Below are 26,874 nucleotides of genomic sequence, written 5' to 3' on the forward strand. Positions count from 1 at the left end.
TGTGACCCGTCCATCGGAGCTGATCGAGCGTGGTCAACGCTTCGATGCTGGGGATGTTGGCCTGAGCGAGAACACTGATGTTGGTGCGGAGGCAGCATTGGTGGTACCTCTGCAGTGCTTTGAGGTGCCTGCTGTACATGGTCCACATCTCTGAGGCATACAGGAGGCCGGGTATTACTGCTGCTCTGTAGACCATGAGCTTGGTGCCGGGTTTGAGGTCCTGGTCTTCAAACACTCTCTTCCTCAGGCGACCGAAGGCTGCACTGGCACACTGAAGGCGGTGTTGGACTTCGTCGTTGACGTCTGCCCTTGTTGACTGTAGGCTCCCGAGGTATGGAAAGTTGTCCAAGGCTTGTCATGTTTTGACAATCGGGGGGCAGTACTGTGTGACAGGGGCAGGTTGGTAGAGGACCTTTGTCTTATGGATGTTTAGTGTAAGGCCCATGGTCTCGTACGCTTCAGTGAAGGTGTTAACGATGGTTTGGAGTTCGACCTCCGAGTGTGCGCAGACGCAAGCGTCGTCTGCATACTGTAATTCGACGACAGAGGATGGGACGACCTTGGATCTGGAGTGGAGGCGACGGAGGTTGAACAGTTTCCCGTTTGTTCTGTAAATTAGCTTCACTCCAGCAGGGAACTTACGGAGGGTGAGATGGAGCATTGCCGCAAGGAAGATTGAGAAGAGCGTTGTTACAATGACACAGCCTTGCTTGACCCCGGTCCGTACATGAATTGGGTCTGTGGTGGAACCATTGGTCAGGATTATGGTTTGCATGTCGTCGTGAAGCAGGCGGAGGATGGTGACAAACTTTTGAGGGCAGCCAAATTTGAGGAGGACACTCCACAATCCCTCACGGTTGACAGTGTCAAAGGCCTTTGTGAGGTCAAAGAAGGCCATGTACAGCGGTTGGTGCTATTCCCTGCATTTCTCTTGTAATTGGCGCGTGGTGAAGATCATGTCCATTGTGCCCCATAGTGGGCAGAATCCGCATTGCGACTCTGGGAGGAGCTCTTCAGCCACTGGGAGAAGGCGATTGAGGAGGATTCTTGCGATGACTTTCCCTGTGGCAGACAGCAGGGAAACTTCTCTACAATTACCATAATTGGACTTGTCATCTTTCTTGAAGATGGTCACAATTACGGCGTCTCTGAGATCCCCTGGCATGCTCTCCTCCTTCGAGATAAGAGAAATGAGTTCATGAATTCGCACCAGTAGTGCTTCTCCACCATGCTTTAGTGCCTCAGCAGGGATTCCATCTGCTCCTGAGGCCTTGTTGTTCTTCAGTTGTCGGATGGCCTTTTCAACCTCATGCCGGGCTGGGGTTGTGCTGAGATGGTGGCGGGTAGCATGCTGCGGGATGGAGTTGAGGACACTCGTGTCAAAGACAGAGTCTCAGTTAAGGAGATCTTCGAAGTGCTCCTTCCAGCGGGCACTGACTGTCTCCCTGTCCTTGATGAGTACCTTTCCGTTCTTGGCCTGCAGTGGGGTAGGGCCTTGGGTGCTTGGGTCGTAGATAGTCTTTACTGCGCTAAAGAATCCACGCACGTCGTGGTTGTCGGCTAGCTGCTGGATCTCCTGCGCTTTCTCCACCCACCACCTGTTCTTTAGGTCGCGAGTTTTTTGTTGGACCTCGGCCTTCAGGCGTCTGTAGAGTTGCTTTCTTGCTCTCGAGTTGTGTTGCTGTTTCCAGATCAGGAATGCCTTGCGCTTGCGGCTTATTAGCTCCTGGATCTCCTGGTCGTTCTCGTCGAACCAGTCTTGGTGTTTCCTGGTCGAGTGACTGAGCGTCTCTTCACAGGTGCTGATTATGGAGGCCCTGCGTGCAGACCAGGCGCTGTGGACACTCTGTGTCTCTGCATCTCTGGGAGTCGTCAGGTTGTTTGTGAGGCGCAGGTTGAATAGGGCTTTCTTAGCAGGGCCTTTGAGTGCTCCAGCATTGATTTTCCTGTGGCATTGTTTCTGTTGCCGCCGCTGTTTTGGGGCTACATTGATGGAGATGACAGAGCGGATTAGGCGGTGGTCTGTCCAGCAGTCGTCAGCTCCTGTCATGGCGTGGGTGATGCGGATGTCCTTGCGGTCCCTCGCTCGGACGATGACGTAGTCCAGCAGATGCCAGTGCTTGGAGCAAGGGTGTTGCCATGAAGTCTTGTACTTGTCTCTCTGCCGGAACAAGGTGTTGGTTATGACAAGGCCATGTTTTAAGCATTTCGTCAGGAGTAGGGTACCGTTGGAGTTGGCTTTCCCTACCCCCTCTCTGCCGGTCTGTGTCCTTTCCAACTCTGGCGTTAACGTTGCCAAGGAGGATCAGCTCATTGCCCGTTGGGATTTGGGACAGGGATTGTTCAAGGCTGGAGTAGAATTCCTCTTTGGTCTCATCTGTGGCTTCCAGTGTTGGGGCGTACGCACTGATGACCGTAGCGCACTGGTTCTGGGCTAGGGTGAGCCGAAGAGTCATGAGGCACTCGTTTATACTGCTAGGGGAGTCTCTGAGATGCCCAACTAGTTCATTTTTATGGCAAAGCCTACATGGAGGCTGCGTTCTTCTTCACGTTTGCCTTTCCAGAAGAAGGTGTAGCCACCGCCTTGCTCCTTGAGCTGGCCTTCCCCTGCCCACCGGGTCTCACTTAGGGCGGCGATGTCAATGTCGAAACGTCTGAGCTCTCGGGCAACGATAGCAGTACGGCGTTCCGGTCTGTCACTGTTGAGGTTGTCCATGAGGGTCCTGACGTTCCATGTCCCGAACTTCATTTTAAAGGGTGGAAGATGCCTGTGCGTGAATTCTTTTAACGTGGGGTGGCCGTTGTACATCAGCTACGACACGGGCTTGACAGAGCAAGGTCTTGGTCCAATGGCAAGGGGATCCAAGATGATTCGAGACCAGGCTCTGCTACAATTGCCTAGCACACACACACAAGCATACTGCTACTGTCCTCCTCCCTCCTACCCGCAGGTCCTCACTGCCTGGGTTTCGTAGGATGCATTATGGTCCTCCCGACCTCACTGTTGGCCCGTGCCGCACCTTCCCTGGGCCCCAACCCCCCTGCTGGTCCACACTATGCCACTCCTTTTAACAGCGTATTGACTGCTAAACAAAGGTTATGGCTCTGAAAAACGAATTTTAATTTTGTGCAATTTCAAAATTATCCATTTTAATAAAAATTAAAAGTTTCAAGAAACTTTTAAAAAAAGTTTAATTTTTTTAAAAGTTTATTCATCTTTATTTCAGGTTTGCCTTTTCCCCATGTGAGAGCCTCAATCTTAGTTTTGCTCTCTCTAACATTTTTAAAAAGTTAGAATTTTAAGAGTTTGCCCACTTCCTTGTTCGCTGTCTGTGAGAAATCTACGTTTTGATAGGCTGCTTAGACAGTTTGTTGATGTCACAGCAGCTCGCACTATGGGATTCCCACTATACTCAGTTGATTTGAACTATGCGTCGGAAAACCCGATCTTCTCGACACAGAGATCCCCTAGATTTTTGTGCGAAGCTTACTTCGGGGCCAGCGGCAAACGCCTTTGCAAATTCCGGGCCATTGAATAATTACTTTTGTCTCAGTATTTACCAGAGAGATGAACAAGGTGGGCATTACATTCGAAGAACAGATCAAAACGATATAAAGACATTTAAAATAGAAAGGAGTAGATCATTGATAAACTAGACAAATTTAGAGAGGATAAAACCCTTGGATTGCATTTGCGTATACTAAAAGGAGCTAGGGAAGAGATAGCAGAGGCACTATATATATATATATATATATATTAATTCAATAGAAAAGGGAATAGTGCCAGAGGACTGGTGGACAGCTAATGTTATTTCATGACTGTCTAGGTTCTGGTGATCCATGACTGGGTTTTGATGGTCCATAGTTGTCTGGGTGCCGGTGGTCCATGGTTGTCTAGATTGTGCTGGGCCCTGGCTATTTGGCTGATGCTGATCTATGGCTGTCTTTGTGCTGGTGATCCATGGCTCTCTAGGTGTTGGTGATCTATGGCTGCCTGCCGGTTTTGGTGGTCCATAGCTGCCTGGGTGCTGGTGGTCCTGGGCTGTGTAGGTTGTGCTGGTCCATGGCTTCTTGAGTGTTCATGATCTATGACTGTGTGCCTTCTGGGGGGTCCATGGCTGTCTGGGTGCTGGCGGTCTATGGCTGTCTGGGTGCTGGTGGTCTGTGACTGCCTGGGTGCTGGTGGTCTGTGACTGTCTGGGTGCTGGCGGTCTATGGCTGTCTGGGTGCTGGTGGTCTGTGACTGTCTGGGTGCTGGTGGTCTATGGCTGTCTGGGTGCTGGTGGTCTATGGCTGTCTGGGTGCTGATGGTCTGTGACTGTCTGGGTGCTGATGGTCTGTGACTGTCTGGGTGCTGGTGGTCTGTGACTGTCTGGGTGCTGGTGGGCTATGGCTGTCTGGGTGCTGGCGGTCCATGGCTGTCTGGGTGCTGGCGGTCTATGGCTGTCTGGGTGCTGGTGGTCTGTGACTGTCTGGGTGCTGGCGGTCTATGGCTGTCTGGGTGCTGGTGGTCTATGGCTGTCTGGGTGCTGGCGGTCTATGGCTGTCTGGGTGCTGGCGGTCTATGACTGTCTGGGTGCTGGTGGTCTGTGACTGTCTGGGTGCTGGCGGTCCATGGCTGTCTGGGTGCTGGTGGTCTGTGACTGTCTGGGTGCTGGCGGTCCATGGCTGTCTGGGTGCTGGCGGTCTGTGACTGTCTGGGTGCTGGCGGTCCATGGCTGTCTGGGTGCTGGCGGTCTATGGCTGTCTGGGTGCTGATGGTCTGTGACTGTCTGGGTGCTGATGGTCTGTGACTGTCTGGGTGCTGGCGGTCTATGGCTGTCTGGGTGCTGGTGGTCTGTGACTGTCTGGGTGCTGGCGGTCCATGGCTGTCTGGGTGCTGGCGGTCTATGGCTGTCTGGGTGCTGGTGGTCTGTGACTGTCTGGGTGCTGGCGGTCTATGGCTGTCTGGGTGCTGGTGGTCTATGGCTGTCTGGGTGCTGGCGGTCTATGGCTGTCTGGGTGCTGGTGGTCTGTGACTGTCTGGGTGCTGGTGGTCTGTGACTGTCTGGGTGTTGGCGGTCTATGGCTGTCTGGGTGCTGATGGTCTATGGCTGTCTGGGTGCTGGCGGTCTGTGACTGTCTGGGTGCTGGTGGTCTGTGACTGTCTGGGTGCTGGTGGTCCATGGCTGTCTCAGTGTTAGTGTTCCATGGCTGTCTAGGGCAAATGGAGATAAGGTACAGCCAGAAACACAACAATGTATGCCAGAATACTGGAATAAGGGCCATTAAGGTAAAGCGGGAACTCTGTAAAAGGTATGTCAGGGTACTAGAATATGGGAGAATATGGGACAACAACAACTTGCATTTATATGGACGTGTCTAATCGCAACACCAAAGTTCTGATTGGTCCCCTTGGAGGGCAAGACACACCCAGCAGTTTCTCTGGAATGTGTAATTAGACCCTCCCTGCCTACTTTATCAATTACTTTGCAAAATTTAATTCGAGCCATTCTGACTGCCTACTTCAGACAGAACAGAGCTCACTCTAAAAAGTTAGTATCAGTAATGGTAATCATGAAACTATCGGATTGTCGTAAAAACCCATCTGGTCCACTAATGTCCTTTAGGGAAGGAAATCTGCCGTCCTTACCTGGTCTGGCCTATATGTGACTCCAGACCCACAGCAATGTGGTTGACTCTTAACTGCCCTCTGAAGTGGCCCAGCAAGCCGCTCGGTTATAACAAACCACTACGAAACACAATAATCACTGTGGGAGTACCTACACCACACGAACAGCAGCGGTTCAAGAAGGCGGCTCACCACCACCTTCTCAAGGGCAATTAGGGATGGGCAATAAATGCTGGCCTTGCCAGCAATGTCCACATCCCATAAAACGAATTTAAAAAAAACTTGGAACAGACAGGGCTCATCCTTGCGGGTTAAGACTTCTCCCACCCCGCAAACAAGTTCCTGCCCCCACTGCCCAAGTTCCTGACCCACCCCCCAAACAAGTTCCTGCCCCCACTGCCCAAGTTCCTGACCCACCCCCCAAACAAGTTCCTGCCCCCACTGCCCAAGTTCCTGACCTACCCCCAAGTTCCTGCCCCCACTGCCCAAGTTCCTGTCCCACCCCCCAAACAAGTTCCTGCCCCCACTGCCCAAGTTCCTGACCTACCCCCAAGTTCCTGACCTCCTTCCACTACCCCCTAGGCTCTTGATCTTCTTCCCCTGCCCAAGTTCCTCCCCCCCTCATTCCTGGCCTTTTCCCCCCAACAAGCTCCTGACCTTCCCCCGCCCCCATAAATGGGCCATTGTGTGTGGGTCATGGATTGTTAACAGATTTATTGGGTATGAAGTGAATAGTGACAGCTTTCCAAGAAATCAACCAGGTCTAGGAGGCAGAGAGGGAGAACGTGGTGCGGGTGTAAAGGGAGTGGGGTTGGAAGAACGTGATCCATCTTACCATCTGGATCACCTTCTCACTCTCATCTTCCCCCACATCCCCCCCAGACCTGGATCATGTTCTTCCCCCATCCCCACTGTGCCCTCCGTGCTCTTTACACCCCCTCCAGAGCACCTGACCTCCTCTTCCCTCTGCCCTCTCTCTCTCCCCCATCCTCTCTCACTCCCAGCGCCTTTTTCTCTCTCCCACCACCTTCCTCTCTCTCTCTCTCCCTTCCTCTCTCTCTCTCTCCCACCTCCAATTCCCTCACTCTCTCTGAAGGCTGCAAAAATGTTCACGTAGATAATAACAGCAATATTCTAGGCAAAAGTCCTGGAGGCTCCTTTAGTATAGTCATTGATTTTTGAAAGATAACCCAAATGCCTGAGTAGCAGGCAAAGGCTCAGGCAGCAATAACTGCAGGTTCGGCAGGCCCCACTTCCGGCTTCCTCATATATCATACTGCGCATGTGCGAGGGTATCAAAGCACACCGTGCAAATAGTCACTCTGCATTTGGACAGCCTTTTTAATGTAGAGGAGCATGGAAAGGCCTTTCACAGAGACGTGATCAAAGAAAAATGGCCACTGAGCCAAAGAAACAGATATTATGAGGTGTGACCAAAATCTTGGTCAAAGAGGTAGGTAGTAAGAAGGGTCATAAAGTAGGAGGGGAAATTGAAGACGTGGAAAGGTTTAGGGAGCGAATTTCAGAGTATGAGACCTAGATGGCTGAATGCACAGCCGCCAATGGTGGGGCAAAGGAATGGAGATACATAAGAGGCCAGAGTCGGAAGAACACAGCTTTCTCGGGGGGTGGGGGGGAGGGTTTTGTAGGGCAGGATGAAGTTACAGACTTCAGAATGAGCAAGGTCATGAAGGGACTAAATCACAAGGTTAAGAATTTTAAATTGCAGGCATTGGAGGTCTGGTGGCCAATGAAAGTCAGCAATGTGTGATGGGTTAGCATGACTCAGTGTCGGATAGGCTACAGGCAGCAGAGTTGTGGATGAGCTGAAGTTTATCAAGGGTGGAAGATAGGAGGCCGGCCAGGAAAACATTGGAATAGCCGAGGCTGGAGGTTACATGGATGAGGGTTTCAGCAGCAGATGAGCTAAGGCAGTGCGGAGGCGGGCAATGTTACAGAGGTGGAAGTAGGCAGTCTTGGTGATGGAGAGGATATAGGGTTGGAAACTCAGATTGTGATCAAATAGAATGCTAAGTTTATGAACAGTTTGATTCACCTGAAGCAGTGGCCAGGGAGGGGGAATGTAATCAATGGCAAAGATATGGAGTGTGGGCGCTGAGGACGATGGCTGTGGAGAGAGAAGGTGGAGACATCGAGCTAGATGTCATCAATGTACATGTGAAAGCTGATGCCATGTTGTCTGATGATATCGCCAATGGGCCGCATATAGATGAGGAAGAAGAGGGTGCCAATATTATCCTAGGGAGACTCCAGAAATAACAGTGCAGGGGCAGGAAGAGAAGCCATTGCTGTAGATGCTGTAGCTATGATCAGATAGGTAAGAGTGGAACCAAGTGATGTAGACAAGAGAGGAGAGGTATTGGAGAAGGATGGTCGATCATGTCAAAAGCTGCAAATAAGTCAGGGAGAACGAGAGGGGATAATGCACCATGATCACAGTCACAGAGGATGCCTTGACTTTGTGACTTTGATTTGGACCGTTTCAGTGCTGTGGTACGGGCGGAAACCTGATTGGATAATTTCAAACATAGAGTTGTGTTAAAGATGGGCACGGATTTAGGAGGCGACAACATGTTCAAGGACTTTGGAGAGGAAAGGGAGGTTGGAGATAGGGCAGTAGTTTGCATGGACTGAGCGACTCCAGACCACTTCCTTGTATTGTGGTGAATGGAGGGCCATAGGCTAGGCAGTTGGCAGCTTGAAAAAATCTTGGGGAAGAATGTTGTTTCGATGCAGAAGGAAGTGGAGTTGGAAGAGGGTAGGAGGATGTGAGTGGTGAGCGAGACAAGGAAGTGGTCAGAGATGGTTTTGTTTGAGTTCAACATTATAAGTGTAGCGAGATCAAGTGAGATGTAAAAATGGAGGGGTAGGAATATGGGCAGGAGAGTTTATACGGTAGGAGGGCAGTGAAATCAGAGCAGAGAGGGCAAGGTAAGTTGAGATGGAGATTGAAATTACGAAGGATAAGGAGTTGCTCAGTGTAGTGGCTGTGGGAGAAAAGAAGCGAGGAAATCTCAATGAGAAACTCGGTGTGGCTTGGGGATACAGTACAGAGTGAGGGTTTTAATGGAGAGGCGAGAGGACAATAAGGTCAAGGCAGAACATGCTACTAGACACAAAAGGCATCAAGGGGTATGGGGAGAGAGCGGGAATATGGTATTGAGATAGAGGATCAGCCATGATCATGTTGAATGGTGGAGCAGGCTCGAAGGGCCGAATGACCGACTCCTGCTCCTATTGTTCTATGTTTCTATGTTCTATATATGGCAGGATACTAGAATAAGGGGCGATAGGTTGAAACAGATTAAAGGAAAACGTGGCACAGATGGCAGGAATGTCTTCAAACGAAGAATGATAAAGACTTGGAGTAGACTCCTAATGGAGTTGGGGAGTTTAAAATCTATGACACAGTCATTTACTGGACAGTTAGATGCCATGATGGGGAATTAGTTTTTTAAATTCTAGATAGATGAACTCAAGTAAGCTGAATGACTTCTTCATCTGCATCTATCTTGTGGTCTTGAGAATCTCCTCGCGATACACACCACGTGATTTCATGAAAGAAGAATGGGCACTTGGTTGAGATGTCTCACCCGGAGAGCCAGCCTTAGCACCTTTAGAAGAGGGGAGAAGAAAATTGGAAAAAAGCACTGTGAAGTCAGTGATTTATTAAAGTTTGAGTCTTGCCTTGAACTAGACACTTGGCGCAGTCCGTGCAGGGTTTTCTGGATAAGTACACATTGCACCCTCTTGTCTTCATTGTCAGATTCATCATTACAAGCTGCACAGCATGTAGCTGTTTCCTGGAGCAATCCATCGCCACTATACGCTGGATCGAATCTGACTCACAAATGACAATCCCAGTTTTGTTGATCTGCAAGAACAGTAGTGAATTAAAAAACATAATAAAGTGATATAGCACCATAAAATGCACAAGAAACATAGAGCTCCATCTGCTCAGTCCTAGAGTTCAAAGCAATGTGATATTATACTCTACCTCCTCTACTCCTCCATTACCACTATCCACCTCCATTGTCTCTCTATGCAGTCTATTCTACACGTTGACCATCCTCTGTGTGAAATAGTTAAATCTCAAATGCTTCATCAACTTCCTTCTTCCGAGCTCGAGTCTGCGTCCCTAGTTACCAAGGGGCAGAAATTGGTCTTGGACGGTAGCACCAAACAAGCGGTATCACATGGGCCGCCTGGTATACGCTCCGCCCAATATTCAGCTCTATTGACACCAATGGAACTGAATATTGGATGGGAATACAACAAGCAACCAATGCGATACCGCTCGTTTGGTGCTACTGTCCAAGACCAATTTCTACCCCAGGGTTTGTGGCGTCGTCAAACTTTAGTCCTTCCTCATACCAGGAATGAGGCACACCCAGCTATCAATTTAGTTCCATCCTCTGTATTGTCTCTGAAGCCAGGATACTCCCTTTGTAGTAAAGTGACCAGAATTGGACCCAGTACTGGAGGTGGGGATGAATCTATACAAGTTCATTTTTAACCTTTTGGATTTATATTCTATCCTCAATTTTAATGGACAGAAAAGTGCGGGCTTGCATATCGGTCACACAGCATAATTCCACATACAATGTTCGGCACCGGGACATTTAAAGATGACCCGTATAAGTTACAATATGGACACTATTCCAGGTTTTTAGTCTGAGAAAGAAGAGTGAGTTAAATTTCTGTAAAAACAATGCTAGAGGGATTGAATTTCTGCAGGGTTTACCCAGCCTCCTGCTGTAACTTTGGTAGAAACCTCGGAGAAATGGCTTAAACGACCAAAGTTATGAGATCACATGAAACTCGTGATAGATTCGTTTTTTTTCATTCGTTTATGGGATGTGGTCGTCGCTGACAAGGCCAGCATTTATTGCCCAACCCTAATTGTCCTTGAGAAGGTGGGGATGAGCCGCCTTCTTGACCCGCTGCAGTCCGTGAGGTGAAGGTGCTCCCACAGTGCTGTTAGGTAGGGAGTTCCAGGATTTTGACCCAGCAACGATGAAGGATTGGCGATATACTTCTAAGTCAGGATGGTGTGTGACTTGGAGGGGAACTTGGAGGTGGCAGTGTTCCGATGCGCCTGCTGCCCTTGTCCTTCTAGGTGGAAGAGGTCGTGGGTTTGGGTGGGTTTCCTCCGGGTGCTCCGGTTTCCTCCCACAGTCCAAAGATGTGCGGGTTAGGATGATTGGCTATGATAAATTGACCCTTAGTGTTAGGGGGATTAAATACGTGGGGTTACGGGGATAGGGTGGGATATGTGTTGGTGTTACGGGGATCGGGTGGGATATGTGTCTGTGCGGGCTCGATGGGCCGAAGTGGCCTCTATCTGCGCTGTGGGGTTTCTGTGATTCTGTGAAGCCTTGGTGAGTTGTTGCAGTGCATCTTGTAGATGGTACACACTGCAGCCACGGTACGCCGGTGGTGGAGGGAGTGAATGTTTAAGGTGGTGGATGGGGTGCCAATCAAGCGGGCTGCTTTGTCCTGGATGGTGTCGAGCTTCTTGAGTGTTGTTGGAGCTGCACTCATCCAGGCAAGTGGAGAGTATTCCATCACACTCCTTACTTGTGCCTTGTGGATGGTGGAAAGGCTTTGGGGAGTCAGTCAGGAGGTGAGACACTCGCCGCAGAATACCTAGCCTCTGACCTGCTCTTGTTGCCACAGTATTTATGTGGCTGGTCCAGTTAAGTTTCTGGTTAATATGATGACCCCCCAGGATGTTAATGGTGGAGGATTCGGCGATGGTAATGCCGTTGAATATCAAGGGGAGGTGGTTAGATTCTCGCTTGTTGGAGATAGTCATTGCCTGGCACTTCTGTGGCGTGAATGTTACCTGCCACTTATCAGCCCAAGCCTGAACATCATCCAGGTCTTGTTGCATTATCTGAGGAGTTGTGAATGGTGCTGAACACTGTGCAGTCATCAGCGAACATCCCCATTTCTGACCTTATGTTGGAGGGAAGGTCATTGATGAAGTAGCTGAAGATGGTTGGGCCTAGGACACTGCCCTGAGTATCTACTGCAGAGATGTCCTGGGGCTGTGATGATTGACCTTCAACCACCACAAACATCTTCCTTTGTGCTAGGTATAACTCCAGCCAGTGGAGCATTTCCTCCCCCGATTCCCATTGACTTCAGTTTTACTAGGGCTCCTTGATGCCGCACTCGGTCAAATGCTATCTTGATGTCAAGAGCAGTCACTCTCACCTCACCTCTGGAATTCAGCTCCTTTGTCCATGTTTGGACCAAGGCTGTAATGAGGTCGGGAGCCGAGTGGTCCTGGCGGAACCCAGACTGGGCATCAGTGAGCAGGTTTTTGGTGAGTAAGTGCCACTTAATAGCACTGTCGGTGACACCTTCCATCACTTTGCTGATAATTGAGAGTAGACTGATGGGGCGGTAATTGGTTGGGTTGGATTTGTCCTGCTTTTTGTGGACAGGACATACCTGGGCAGCTTTCCACATTGTTGGATAGATGGCAGTGATGTAGCTGTACTGGAACAGCTTGACTAGAGGCGCGGCTAGTTCTGGAGCACAAGTCTTCAGCACGATAGCCGGGATGTTGTCGGGGCCCATAGCCTTTGCTGTATCCAGTGCGCTCAGCCGTTTCTTCATATCACATGGAGTGAATCGAATTGGCTGAAGACTGGCTTCTGTGATGGTGGGGACCTCAGGAGTAGGCCGATATGGAGCATCCACTTGGCACTTCTGGCTGAAGATAGTTGCAAACGCTTCAGCCTTGTCTTTTGCACTCACATGCTGGGCTCCACCATCATTGAGGATGGGATATTCATGGCGCATCCTCCTACCGTTAGTTGTTTAATGGTCCACCACCATTCACGACTGGATGTGGCATGACTGCAGCGCTTTGATCTGATCCGTTGATTGTGTGATCGCTTAGCCCTGTCTATAGCATGCTGCTTCTGTTTTTAAGCATGCATGTAGTCCTGTGTTGCAGCTTCCCCAGGTTGACACCTCATTTTTAGGTACACCTGGTGCTGCTCCTGGCATGCTCTTCTACACTCTGTAAGATGGTAGACCCATAAAAGCTGGGTGTTCTGCAAGCGATGGGAGATTTAAAAGAAATAGTAGATCTGTAAGAGATGGTAGATGGGAGATCTGTAAGAGATGTGATATCTGTAACAAATGCTAGATCTGTAATAGATGGTAGAGCAAATGGTGGGAGACCTGTAAGGAATGGTAGATCTGCAAGATCTGAGAGACCTGTAAATGATGGTAGATCTGTCCGAGCTGGTAAATCAAGAGCTGAGAGATTAAGAGTTGGGAGTTCTAAAAGACACAATAGAGCAAGAGATGGGAGAGCAGCAACAGATGGTAGATCTGCAGGTGTTGGTACATCTATAAGAGATGAGAGAACTGTACGAAATGGTAGACAAAGCGATGGGGAGCCTGTAAGAGATAGGGGATGTGTAAGAGATGGTAGATCGGTAGGGGATGGTAAATCTGTAAGAGTTTGTAGATCAAGAGGTAGGGAATCAAGAGATGAGAGATCTGTAAGAGATGTTACATATGTAAGAGATGGTAGATCAGAAAGCGATGGTAGATGGGAGTTCTGCAAGAGATGGGAGATCTGAAAGAAATAGTAGACCAAGCGATGGGAGATATGTAATAGATGGTAGATCTGTAAGAGGCTGTAGATCTGTATGTGATTTTACATTTGTAAGTGATGGAAGCCTAAGAGATGGGAGGTCTGTCAGAGCAGGTAAATCAAGAGATGGGAGATCTGCAAATGATGCTGGATCTGTATGAGTTGGTACATCTGTAAGAGATGGGGGATGTGCAAGAGATGATAAATTTGTAGAAGATAGTAGATCTGTAAGAGATTGTAGATCAAGAGATGGTGATCAAGAGATAGGAGATCAGGACCAAGGGTAAGGTAGCATAGTGGTTATGTTACTGGACTTGAGTACAAATCCCACCATGGCAGCTTGTGGATTTGAATGCAGTTAATTAAGTAAAGATCTGGAATTCAAAGCTAGTATCAGTAATGGTCACCATGAAGCTATCAGATTGTCATAAAAGCACTGGTTCACGAATGTCCTTTAGCGAAGGAAACCTGCCGACCTTACCTAGTCTAGCCTATATATGACTCCAGACCCACAGCAATGTGGTTGACTCTTAACTGCTCTCTGAAATGAACAAGCCACTCAGTTGTATCAAACCACTGCAAAAAAGTACAATAAGAATAAAACCGGACAGACCACCCGGCATCTACCTAGGCATCGGATTTGGACACGACAAAGGCACACTAACATCTGGGAACTTGTGCCAAAATTGGGAACGCTGTCCCACAGGCTAGCCATAGTCATAATCACAGAATCATACCTATCAGCCAACGTCCCAGACTCCTCCATCACCATCCCTGGGTATGTTCTATCCCACCAGTAGGACAGAGGTGGCAGCACAGTGCTATACAGTCGGAAGGGAGTGGCACTGGGAGTCCTCAACATTGACTCCGGACCCCATTAAGTCTCATGGTAGCAGGTTAAACATGGGCAAGGAAACTTTCTGCTGATTACCACCTACCACCCTCTCTCAGCTGATGAATCTATGTTGAACACCACTTGGAAGAAGCACTGGGGCACAGAATGTACTCTGGGTGGGGGATTTCAATGTTCATCACCAAACGTGGCTCAGTAGCAACATTACTGACCGAGTCCTGAAGGACATAGCTGCCAGACTGGGCCTGCGGCAGGTGGTGAGAGAAACAACACGATGGGCCGAAGGGCCTCTTTCTGTGCTGTAAAACTCTATGACTAACACGAGGGAAAAATTTGCTTCACCTCATCCCCACAAATCTACTTGCCGCAGATGCATCTGTCCATAACAGCATGACGGTATTGGTAGAAGTTACCACCGCACAGTCCTTGTGGGGACGAAGTCCCGTCTTCACACTGAAGACACCCTCCATCGTGTTGTGTGACACTACCACCGTGCTACACGGGATAGATCTAGCAGCTCAAAACTTGGCATCCATGAGGCACTATGGGCCATCAGCAGTAGAATTGTATTCCACCACAATCTGTAACCTTATGGCCCGGCATATCCCTCACTCTACCATTACCATCAAGTCATGCGACCAACCCTGGTTCAATGAGAAGTGTAGAAGAGCATGCCAGGAGCAGCACCAGGTATACCTGAAAATAAGGTGACAACCTGGTGAAGCTACACCACAGGACTACATGCATGCTAAGCAGCGGCAGCAGCATGCTCAGATATATCCTGTCCATAAAAAGCAGGACAAATCCAATCCAGCCAATTACCTCCCCATCAGCCTACTCTCAATCATCAGCAAAGTGATGGAAGGTGTCGTCGAGAGTGCTATCAAGCGGCACTTACTCACCAATAATTTGCTCACCGATGCTAAGTTTGGTTCTGCCAGGACCAATTGGCTCCAGACCCCATTACAGCCTAGGTCCAAACATGGAAAAAGCGCTGAAGCAGCTGAAGATGGTTGGGCCTAAGACATTGCCCTGAGGAACTCCTGCAGTGATGTCTGGGGCTGAGATGATTGGCCTCCAACATCCACAACCATCTTCCTTTGTGTTAGGTACGACTCCAGCTAGTGGAAACATTTCCCCCGATCCCCACTGACGTCAACATTCTGGGAGTCACCAATGACCAGAAACTTAACTGGACCAGCCACATAAATACTGAGGCTACAAGACCAGGTCAGCGGTTGGGTATTCTACGGCAAGTGACTCACCTCCTGACTCCTCAAAAACTTTCCACCACCTACAAGGCACAAGTCAGGAGTGCGATTGAATACTCTCCATTTCATGAGTGAAGCTCCAACAACACTAAAGAAGCTCAAAACCATCCAGGACAAAGCTTGATCCACACCTCATCCACCACCTTAAACATTCACTCCCTCCACCACCGGCGCAACGTGGCTGCAGTGTATACCATCTACAAGATGCACTGCATCAACTTGCCAAGGCCTCTTCAGCAGTACCTCCCAAATCACGACCTCTACCACCTAGAAGGACAAGGGCAGCAGGCACATGGGAACACCACCACCTCCAAGTTTCCCTTCAAGTTACACACCATCCTGACTTGGAAATATATCGCCGTTCTTTCATCATCGCTGGGTCAAATTCCTGGAACACCCTACCTAACAGCATGGTGTGAGTATCATCACTACATGAACTGCAGTGGCTCAAGAAGGTAGTTCACCACCACCTTCTCAAGGGCAATTAGGGATGGCCAATACATGCTGGCCTTGCCAGTGATGCCCACATCCCGTGATTGAAAAAAATAAATAAAATAAAATAAAGAAGTGATGGGAATTCAAGAGATGGGAGGTCTCTAAGAGATGAGAGATCTGTAAGATGTTAAATCTGTAAAAGATGGTAGATCAAGAGATGGGAACTCTGCAAGGGATGGTAGGTGTGTAAGAGATGGTATATGTGTAAGAGATGGGAGATCTGTAAGAGATGGGAGATCTGTAAGAGATGGTAGATCTGTAAGAGATGGTAGATCAAGAGATGAGAGATTTGTAAGAGATGGGACATCATTAAGAGATGGCACATCTGGAAGATAGTAACATTGTAAGAGTTGGTAGATCAAGAGATGTAAGATCAAGAGATGTGAGATCTGCAATTGATGGTAGATATGTAAGATGGTAGAGCTGTAAGAGACAGTCGGTCAAGAGATGGGAAATCAAGAGATGAGAGATCTGTAAGAGGTAAGAGATCTGTAAGAGATGGGAGATGTGTAAGAGATGGAACATCTGTAAGAGATGGCAGGTTTGGAAGGTTGTAGATGGTAAGAGATGGTAGATCTGTAAGATATGGTAGATCTGTAAAAGATGGTGGATCAAGAAATGGGAGATCAAGAGATGGGAGATCAAGGGGGGGCGGTTATCAAGGGATGGGAGAACTGTAAGAGATGGGAGATCTATAAGAGATTTTAGTTCTGTAAGAGATAGTAGATCTGTAAGATATGTAAGAGTTGATAGATCAAGAGATGCAAAATCAAGAGTTGGGAGATCTGCAAGGGATGGTAGATGGCAGATGTATAAAAGATGGTGAATCAAGAAATGGGAGATCAAGAGAGGGGAAATGAAGAGATGGTAGATCTGTAAGAGGTGTTACATCTGTAAGAGATTGGACATCATTAGGAGATGGCACATCTGAAAGATGGTAGATTTGTAAGAGTTGGTAGGTCAAGAGATGCAAGATCAAGAAATGAAAGATCAAGAGATGAGACGTGAAAGGGATGGTAGATGCGTAACACATGGTAGATCAAGAGATGATAAATCTGTAAGAGACTGGAGATCTGTAAGATTTGGTAGATCAAATGATGTGAGATCAAGAGATAGGAGGCGGTAGATCTGTAAAAGATTTTACCTCAAGTGATGGGAGATCTGTAAGAGGTGGTAGATCATGAGATGGGAAATCAAGTGACAGGAGATATTTAAGAGATGGGAGATCTGTAAGAGACGGAACTTCTGTAAGAGATGGCAAGGCTACAACTTTGTAGATTGGTAAGAGATGGTAGATCTGAAAAAGATGGTAGATCAAGAGATGGCAGATGAAGAGGTGGTAGTGCAAGAGATAGGAGATCAAGGGATAGGAGAACTATAAGCGATGGGAGATCGATAATAGATCTGTAAGAGATGTTAGATCTGTAAGAGGCAGTAGATCCATAAGATCTGATAGATTTGTAAGATTTGGTAGATCAAGAGATGTGATATCAAGAGTTGGGTGATCTGCAATAGATGATAATTGTGTAAAAGGTGATAGATCAAGAGATGGTACATCTGTATGAAATGGGGCATCTGTATAGGACCGTAGATCAAGGGATGAGAGATCATGAGATGGCAACTCAAGAGATGGGAGATGAAGGGATGGGATATCTGTAAGGGATGGTAGATGTGTAAAAGATGGGAGATCCGCAAGAGATTATAGATCAAGAGATGACAGATCATGAGATGGGAGATCAAGAGTTGGGAGATCAAGAGATGGGAGATCAAAAGATGGGAGATCAAGAGATGGGAGATCAAGAGATGGGAAATCTGTAAGAGATGTTAGATCTGTAACAAATGGTAGAACAACAGATGGGCATCAAGGGATGAGAAATCAGTAAGAAATGGTAGATATAAGAGATGGTAGATCAAGAGATGGGAGATCAAGAGATTGGAGCCCTGCAAAGGATGGTAGATGTGTAAGAACTGGTAGGTCTGTAAGTGATGGGAGATCAAGAGATCGAAGATCGGGAGGAGATGGGAGATCTGTAAGAGATGGAAGAGCAAGAGATGGGACTTCTGTAAGCAATGGTAGATCAAGAGATGCGAGATTTGTAAGAGATGATAGATCTGTAAGAGATAGTAGACCAAGAGATGGGTAATCTGAAAGAAATGGTAGATCTGAAAGAAATGGTAGATCTATAAGAGATGATTGACCTGTATGAGATTGGGATATATAATATATAGGAGATCAAGAGATGATAGATCAGCAGATAGTATATCTGTAATAGATTGTAGATCTGTAAGAGATGGGAGATCTGTAAGAGAGGGGAGATCTGTAAGAGATGGTCGCGGTGAAATTGAACATGGACCAAAAGACGGAATCACATTTGCCATTATATGCCCTAAATTCAGTTCTATTGAGCCAATGAAACTGAATATTGGGTGGAGTGTATAGTGGGCGGCCAAAGTGATTCCTCCTGTTTACATCCTCGTCCATTTCTAATTTCGCCCCAATATAGCTTCATATCCTTTACTATCCCAGATAGCCTAATCCAACTCTCGTGATCACTCGCAAACCCTTTAATATCTCATCTAATCCAATCCCACTTTCTTGCAACAGCCCCATACCGCATCAACTCTAACCCCACTTTCTGGCTCACTCTTCATACACTTTAATATCCCAGGTTGTTTAATCCCTCTCTTCTGATCACAACCCCAAACTTTTAAAATTTCACCTAGTCTAATCCCACCCTCCTGCTCACTCCATGTATGCTTTAATATTCCTTTTTTCAAGCAACTGTCTAACTTATTTTTAAAAGAAATTATGAACTTTGCTTCAACAACTAGCTGGGCAAGTAGAAACATAGAAACATAGAATCATAAGATAGTGCAACACAGAAGGAGGCCATTCAGCCCATCGAGTCTGCGCTGACTCTTTCGAAGAGCAATCCAGTCAGTCCCACTCCCCCGCTCTTTCCCCATATCCCAGCTAATTTTTCTGCTTCCAATATTTATCCAGTTCCCTTTTGAAGGTTACTATTGAATCTGTATCCACCACCGTATCAGGCAGAGCATTCCAAATCCTAACCACTCGTTACATATAGAAATTTTTCCTCATGGCGCCTCTAGTTTTTTTGCCAATCACCTTAAATCTGTGCCCTCTCATTAGCGACCCTTCAGTCATTGGAAATAGTTTATCTTTATTTATTCTATCTGAACCCTTCATGGTTTTAAACACCTCTATCAAATCTCCTCTTAGCCTTTTCTGCTCCAAGGAGAACAACCCCTAGCTTCTCTAGTCTATCCATGTAACTGTAATCCCTCATCCCTGGAACCATTCTAGTAAATCTCTTCTGTACCCTCTCCAAAGCTTTCACGCCCTTCCTAAAGTGTGGTGCCCAGAATTGGGGCCGAACTAGTGTTTTATATAGGTTTAGCATAACTTGCTAGCTTTTGTACTCTCTGCCTCTAGTATAAAGCCCAGGATCCCATGTGGTTTATTAACTGCATTGTTAATCTGTCCTGCCACCTTCAAAAATTTGTGTACAAACACCCACGGGTCTATCTTTTCTTGCACCCCCTTTAAAATTGTACCAATTAGCATGTATTGTCTCTCCTCATTCTTCCTACCAAAATGTATCACATCACACTTTTCTGCATTGAATTTCATCTGCCATGTGTCCGCCCATTCCACTAGCCTGTCTGTGTACTCTTGAAGTCTATTACTATCTTCCTCGTTTACTACACTTCCAAGTTTTGTGTCATCTGCAAAATTGTGCCCTGTGCCCCCAAGTCCAAGTCATTAATGTATATCAAAGACAGCAGTGGTCCTAATACTGAACCTTGGGGAACGCCACTGTATACCTCCCTCTAGTCTGAAAAACAGCCAGTCACCACAACTCTCTGTTTTCTGTCCCTTAGCCAATTTTGTATCCATGTTGCTACTGCTCCTTTTATCCCATGGGCTTTAATTTTGCTAACAAACCTAATATGTGGTTCTTTATTAAACACCTTTTGAAAGTCCATATACACAACATCAACTGCACTGCCCTCATCCACCCTTTCTGTTACCTCATCAAACAACTCAAAGAAAAAACATGCTTACTCGTGCTCTGTGCTGGTAACTGCATGGTTTTAGTTAGTTGAACTCCAGCAATATAGCTTCTCATCGCTGACCCTTGGCCACTGCCAAATTCTGCGTAAACTCTCTGGATCTAGGTGAGCAGGATGTGTCCGTATGTGGGCAGAGTATGCACTCCATATCAGGCAAACCAGAACTCTACCTGTATCAATTTCTTAGTAGTTTGATTTGGAGACTCGTGCCTGTGTCAAATACCCAACTGACCAAAAAAGAATTTAATCAAATCTAGAACAGATCTGGTGACAATTTACCTTTGAGTAACTGACTCTTTGTGCCCCAATGGAAAAGATGCTCTGATGATGATTTCCAAGGACAACAGATTGCCACCCACTTCTGTCCCCAAATTCCAGCCCCAAGTTAAAATTGGTGTTTTAGATTCTATGCAAGGAAAAACCATGGTAAATAGTTTCTACTCTTCAGTTATTTGGAACAGCCTAACTTGATATTATGAATCTGCAGTGATTGTAAATGAACAATTCAGAAACAAATAATTATTATTTTTATTGCATTAATTTTCCTACCATGATATTTTCATTTTTGACCCTTTGTTCAACTGGTTCTTCACAGAGTGGAGACTCTTCCATGTGAAGAGCAAGTAGCATAAAGAGGGTCTCCTTCTTCTTCAGCCGTTGGATAGGCTCAGCATAATCTGGAACAAGAGTCACAACAGCCTATTTAAACACTAGTGTATAGGGGGAGAAATTCGGTGGAGCCGCAAACGGGCCGCTCAGCTCGCCTGGGCGCTGGAATTACCGCTGCGATCGGAGCAGTTGTGACCGCCGGAAATTCATCTTGAACGCCACAAGAGGGACTCGGGGCGCTGCTCGAGGCGCCCCGCGTCCCTCTTAGGGCGCTGAAACTGTGTGGAGAGAACTACATGTAACCCCACCTGACGTAAGGTCATCCAGACTCGAGTCGTCGTTGGCTTGTTCTCTCCACACAGATGCGGCCGGACCTGCTGTGATTTCCAGCAAAAAAAATGTTTTTTGTCTGTTTTTTTGTTTTTTATACAGACCCCAGCATCTGCAACATTTGACCCCTTGTGACCTCACCTCATTGTTCTTTGATGTAATGTTTTCCTGACTGACCTGTTTGGACACCTTTGATTGCTGTGATTATCTCTCTGCCAAGGTGTGATAAATGGCAGTTAGAAAGATTACCTGTAAACATCTGACATTATTCTCTGACTATATAAGCTGTGTTTTTATGCATCTCTCCACTTCACCTGATGAAGGAGCAGTGCTCCGAAAGCTTGTGATTTCAAATAAAGCTGTTGGACTATAACCTGGTGTTGTGTGATTTCTTACATTTGTCCACCCCAGTCCAACACCGGCATCTCCACACCATGGCTAATTGCCCTTGAGAAGGTGGTGGTGAACTGCCGTTTAGAACAGCTACAGTCCATGAGGTGAAGGTACTCCCACAGTGCTGTTAGGTGGGGAGATCCAGGATTTGACCCAGCGACGATAAAGAAACTGTGATATTCTTCCAAGTGCTATGGGCCAGCACTTCCAATTTTAGCCCAAATCCCCAGATGTTAGTGAGGAGAAATGTGCAGGGCCAGAGACATGAATTCAAATCCCACCACGGAATCTAGGGAATTTAAATTTAGTTAATGAATAAATCTGGAATAAAAAGCTAGTACCAGTAATGGTGACCATGAAACTAGCAGAATGTCATAAAAACCCATCCAGTTCCCTACTGTCCTTTAGGGAAAGAAATCTGCTGTCCTTACCTGGTCTGGTCTACATGTGATTCCAGACCCACAGCACTGTAGTTGACTCTTAACTGCCCTCTGAAATGGCATAGCAAGGCTCTCAATTGTACTAAACCACTGCAAAGAGGTATACAAAGAATAAAATTGGACGGACCACCCGGCATTGACCTAGGCACCGGACACGACAACGGCACACCTAGCCCAATCAACCCTGCAAAGTCCTCTTCACTAACATCTGGGGACTTGTGCCAAAATTGGGAGAGCTGTCCCACAGACTAGTCAAGCAACAGCCTGACATAGTCATACTCACAGAATCATACCTTTCAGTAATGTCCCAGACTCCTCCATCACCATCCCAGAGGTGGCAGCACAGTGGCATACAGAAGGGAGGGAGTGGCCCTGGGAGTCCTCAACATTGACTCTGGACCCCATGAAGTCTCATGGTATCAGGTCAAACATGGGCAAGGAAGCCTCCTGCTAATTACCACCTACTGCCCTCAGCTGATGAGTCAGTACTCCTCCATGTTGAACACCACTTCGAAGAAGCACTGAGGGTAGGAAGGACACAGAATGTACTCTGGGTAGGGTATTCAATGTCTATCACCAAGAGTGGCTCGGTAGCACCACCACTGACTGAGCTGGCTGTGTCCTCAAGGACCTAGCTGCCAGACTGGGCCTACGGCAGCTGGTGAGAGAACCGGCACGAGGGAAAAACCTACTTGACCTCATTCTCACCAATCTACCTGTCACAGATGTATCTTTCTATGACAGTATTGGTAGGAGTGATCACTGCACAGTCGTTGTGGAGACGAAGTCCCGTCTTCACACCGAGGACACTCTCCATCGTTTTGTGTGGCACTACCACCGTGCTAATTGGGATAGATTCAGACTAGACCTAGCAGCTCAAAACTGGGCGTCCATGAGGAGCTGTGGGTCATCACCAGTTGCAGAACTTTATTCCACCAAAATTTGTAACTTTGTGGGCTGGCATATCCCTCATTCTACCATCAAGCCAGAGGACCAACCCTGGTTCAATGATGAGTGTAATAGAGCATGCCAGGAGCAGCACCAGGTGTACCTAAAAATGAAGTGCCAACCTGGGGAAGCTATGGTACAGGGCTACATACGTGCTAAACAATGGAAGCAGCATGCTATTGACAGAGCTAAGTGATCCCACAATCAATGGATCAGATCAAAGCTTTGCAGTCCTACCACATTCAGTCGTGAATAGTGGTGGACAATTAAACAACTAACAGGAGGAGGAGGCTCCATGAATATTCACATCCTCAATGATGGCGGAGCCCAGCACGTGAGTGCAAAAGCCAGGGATGAAGCGTTTGCAACCATCTTCTGCCAGAAGTGCCAAGTGGATGATCCAACCCGGCCTCCTCCTTAGATCCCCACCATCACAGAAACCTGTTTTCAGCCAATTCGATTCACTCCACGTGATTATCAAGAAACGGCTGAGCGCACTGGATACAGCAAAGGCTGTGGGCCCCGACAACATCCCGGCTGTCGTGCTGAAGACTTGTGCTCCAGAACTAGCCGCGCCTCTAGCCAAGCTGTTCCAGTACAGCTACAACACTGGCATCTACCCGACAATGTGGAAAACTGCCCAGGCATGTCCTGTCCACAAAAAGCAGGACAAATCCAATCCAGCCAATTACCCACCCTATCAGTCGACTCTCAATCATCAGCAAAGTGATGGAAGGTGTCAGCAACAGTGCTATCAAGCGGCAGTTGCGCACCAATAACCTACACATCGATGCTCAGTTTGGTTTCCGCCAGGGCCACTCGGCTCCAGACCTCATTACAGCCTTGGTCCAAACACGGACAAAAGAGCTGAATTCTAGAGGTGAGGTGGGAGTGACTGCCCTCGACATCAAGCCAGCATTTGACCAAGTGTGGCATCAAGGAGCCCTAGTAAAATTGAAGTCGATGGGAATCAGGAGGGAAACTCTCCACTGGCTTGGGTCATAGTTCGCACAAAGAAAGATGGTTGTGGTTGTTGGAGGTCAATCATCTCAGCTCCAGGACATCACTGCATGAATTCTTCAGGGCAGTGTCCTTGGCCCAACCATTTTCAGCTGCTTCATCAATGACCTTCCCTCCATCATAGGGTCAGAAGTAGGGATGTTTGCTGATGGCTACACAGTGTTCAGTTCCATTCGCAACCCCTCAGATAATGAAGCAGTCCATGCCCGCATGCAGCAAGAACAGGATGACATTCAGGCTTGGGCTAATAAGTGGCAAATAACATTCACGCCTCACAGGTGCCAGGCAATGACTACCCCCAACAAGAGATAGTCTAACCACTTCCCCTTGACATTTAATGGCATTACCATCGTTGACTCCCCCCCAATCAACATCCTGGGGGTCACCATTGACCAGAAACTTAACTGGACAAGCCACATAAATACAGTAGCTACAAGAGCAGGTCAGAGGCTGGATATTCTGCGGCGAGTGTCTCACCTTCTGACTCCCCAAAGCCTTTCCACCATCTACAAGGCACAAGTAAGGAGTGTGATGGAATACTCTCTGCTTGCCTGGATGAGTGCAGCTCCAACAACACTCAAGAAGCTCGACACCATCTAGGACAAAGCAGCCCACTTGATTGGCACCTTATTCACCACCTTAAACATTCACTCCCACCACCACTGGTGCACCGTGGCTGCAGTGTGTACCATCTACAAGATGAACTGCAGCAACTCGCCAAGGCTTCTTCGACAGCACCTCCCAAACCCACAACCTCTACTGCCTAGAAGGACAAGGGCAGCAGGCGCAGGGGAACACCACCACCTCCAAGTTCCCCTCCGAGTCACACACCATCCTGAATTGGAAATATCTTCCTGGTGACTATTACTGATACTAGCTTTTTATTCCACATTTATTTAATTAACTGAATTCAAATTCACGAACTGTCGTGTTGGGATTTGAACTCATGTCCTCCAGAAGTTATCCACTTTGGTCGGAAAAATAGAAAAGCAGAGTATTTTTTAAATGGTGAGAGATTGGGAAATGTTGGTGTTCAGAGGGACCTGGGTGTCCTTGTACACGAATCACTGAAAGTTAACATGCAGGTACAGCAAGCAATTAGGAAAGCAAATGGTACGTTGGCCTTTATTACAAGAGGATTTGAGTATAAGAGTAAAGGGCCTAGAAATTCAGTTTTGCCAGTTTTGGGGCGCTAACGTTAGCGCCCGCCCGACTTTAGCGCCCGCCCCAAAGTTGCGCCCGCTTCGCCGAAATTCAGTTGCTTCGCCCTAAGAGGTTGCTGGAGCGCTAAAAGAGGCGTTACACGACTATCTTTAGGCGCTAAGCCGGCGGTGCAGAGGGATAGCGCCGAGGCGGGACGCAGCGCGGGTGCGGTCATTTTTTGATTGACAGCAGACCCTGTGGCGCCGGCCAGTTCTTAAAGGGGGAAGGGACGATTTGGTCTGCTGCCATGCCCTGCACACTGCAGCTTTCAAACTAGGCCTCAACACTGCTGCTGAGCCCAAGGAGCCATGGCAACGCATGAGAAGGCCCGTGAGCGTGCCCTGCGCTTCTCAGAGCGTGATCTGGATATCATGCTGACAGCATTGGAGAAGAGGCGCAGGATCTTGTTCCCAGACACTGGCAGGAATCCCACCCACCGCGTCTACACCAAAGCCTGGAGGGAGATCGCCACCAGGGTGTCGTCCTACGGCGATGCCCCCAGGGACAAGGTGCAATGTCGGAAGAAATACAATGACCTGACCAGGATTGTCAGGGTGAGTACCCTTTCCACTCTCCTCCTCATTCTTGCATGTACACCTGACATGATGGGCAAAGGGACCTGAAAGGCCTAATGGGCAGCCCTCAGCCAGCAGCTTTGGGACAGTCATGAGCATCAATTGCACATTCTGCACTTTACACACTGGCCAAGCTATTCCACCATGAGAGGCAGTGCACACTAGATCAGGGCTACACTCTGGCCAAGCTATTCCACCATGGGAGGCAGTGCACACTACGTCACGGCTACACACCGTACTTAGAGCCCGTCCTTTCTCTTGCAGGCTAAACTTGCAAATAATCGCAAGCGCCGCGACATCACCGGGGGAGGCCGCGCCAAGTTCCAGAAGCTCACTCCCCTGGAGGAGCGCGTGAGTGGCCTCATGGGAGGCCGCGTGATTGTGCCCAGAGCGTGCGGAGAAGCCGACCCTCCGCTGCCCGGCAATGGTAAGGACCTCGCCTTTTGGCCCTCTCTCGTCGCACTTGCGCATCCGAGCTACCTCCTTTGCCACTGTGCCACCAATGCGCTGAATGCCACCAGTCATGACTCCCTCGCTGATGCCCTCTCCTCACTCTGAAGCTACTCTTGTGCCTTCCTGCTTTCAGCTGGTGATGAAGAGCTCCCTGAAGCTGCCAGTGACAGCCCCTCCAAACAGGAGGAGGAGGAGGAGGAGGAGGAGGAGGAAGAGCAACCCGGACCATCAGGGGAGGACTCAGGTCCCGCAGCAGAGGGCGAAGTGTTGGACACGTCTTCCCTGGACGAGAGCCTGGAGCAACTTTCGGAGGGGAGTGCAGCTGCTGGGCCCAGTGGCGTCCAGCCACCCAGGAGGGCTGCGGGTGGGCCGCGGCCTTCCCCCCAGAGGGGAGAAGGATCGGAGGGGAGTGCAGTTGCTGCGGACATTCGGCGCCAGCAATGTGCCAAGGGTCGCCTAGCTCGGACCCCTGCTCCCCAGCGGGAGAGTCCCGCCTCCAGTCCGGCCACCTTCGCCTCGGAGGAGGCGCGCCAGCTTGACAAAATGGCCGAGGATTCGGACCGCCGCCACACAGAGCTCATGCAGGTGGTGGGACGGATGCTTGAGGCCATCGAGTCGCTGGCGACCAGTGTGCGGGAGTTTGGGGCATCAAATGCCAAGAGTGGCCGGATGATGATGGAGGTAGTGGAACGGATGCCTCCGGCGATGGAGTCGCTGGCTGATGCCGTCAAGTCAGTGGCGGATGTGATGCGGGCGCAGACCAGGGCAACAGGGGCACTCACTGCTGCCACATGCGCTGCCTCAGCCAGGCATCGCCAGGACACCCGCCGCGCTGCAGCAGCACAGCGATCCGCCCTTCGGCTGATTGGTGCGGATCGTGCAGTGCGTGCCCGGGCGAGTGCCAGCGTGCGACATCACCAGCCAGCGCCT

The 26,874-nt window shown here is 48.5% G+C and overlaps 1 protein-coding gene across 1 annotated transcript in view; it reads right to left on the reverse strand.

The window, feature by feature from the left end:
* LOC147105950 (uncharacterized) overlaps positions 1-26,874 on the reverse strand; it is a gene marked incomplete at its 5' end in the record, with an annotated part of 367,623 nt that overhangs the window by 317,582 nt on the left and 23,167 nt on the right. Inside the window, 2 exons of the mRNA XM_086009773.1 lie at positions 9,320-9,506; positions 20,523-20,650. Of these exons, the coding sequence (XP_085865899.1) occupies positions 9,320-9,506; positions 20,523-20,650 (315 nt within the window). The remainder of the gene's footprint in view (positions 1-9,319; positions 9,507-20,522; positions 20,651-26,874) is intronic.

Source organism: Somniosus microcephalus, chromosome 16 (assembly GCF_052327205.1).
Source record: "Somniosus microcephalus isolate GS21.2 chromosome 16, FLI_Smic_1.0, whole genome shotgun sequence".
In the NCBI taxonomy this organism is placed as follows: Eukaryota; Metazoa; Chordata; class Chondrichthyes; order Squaliformes; family Somniosidae; genus Somniosus; species Somniosus microcephalus.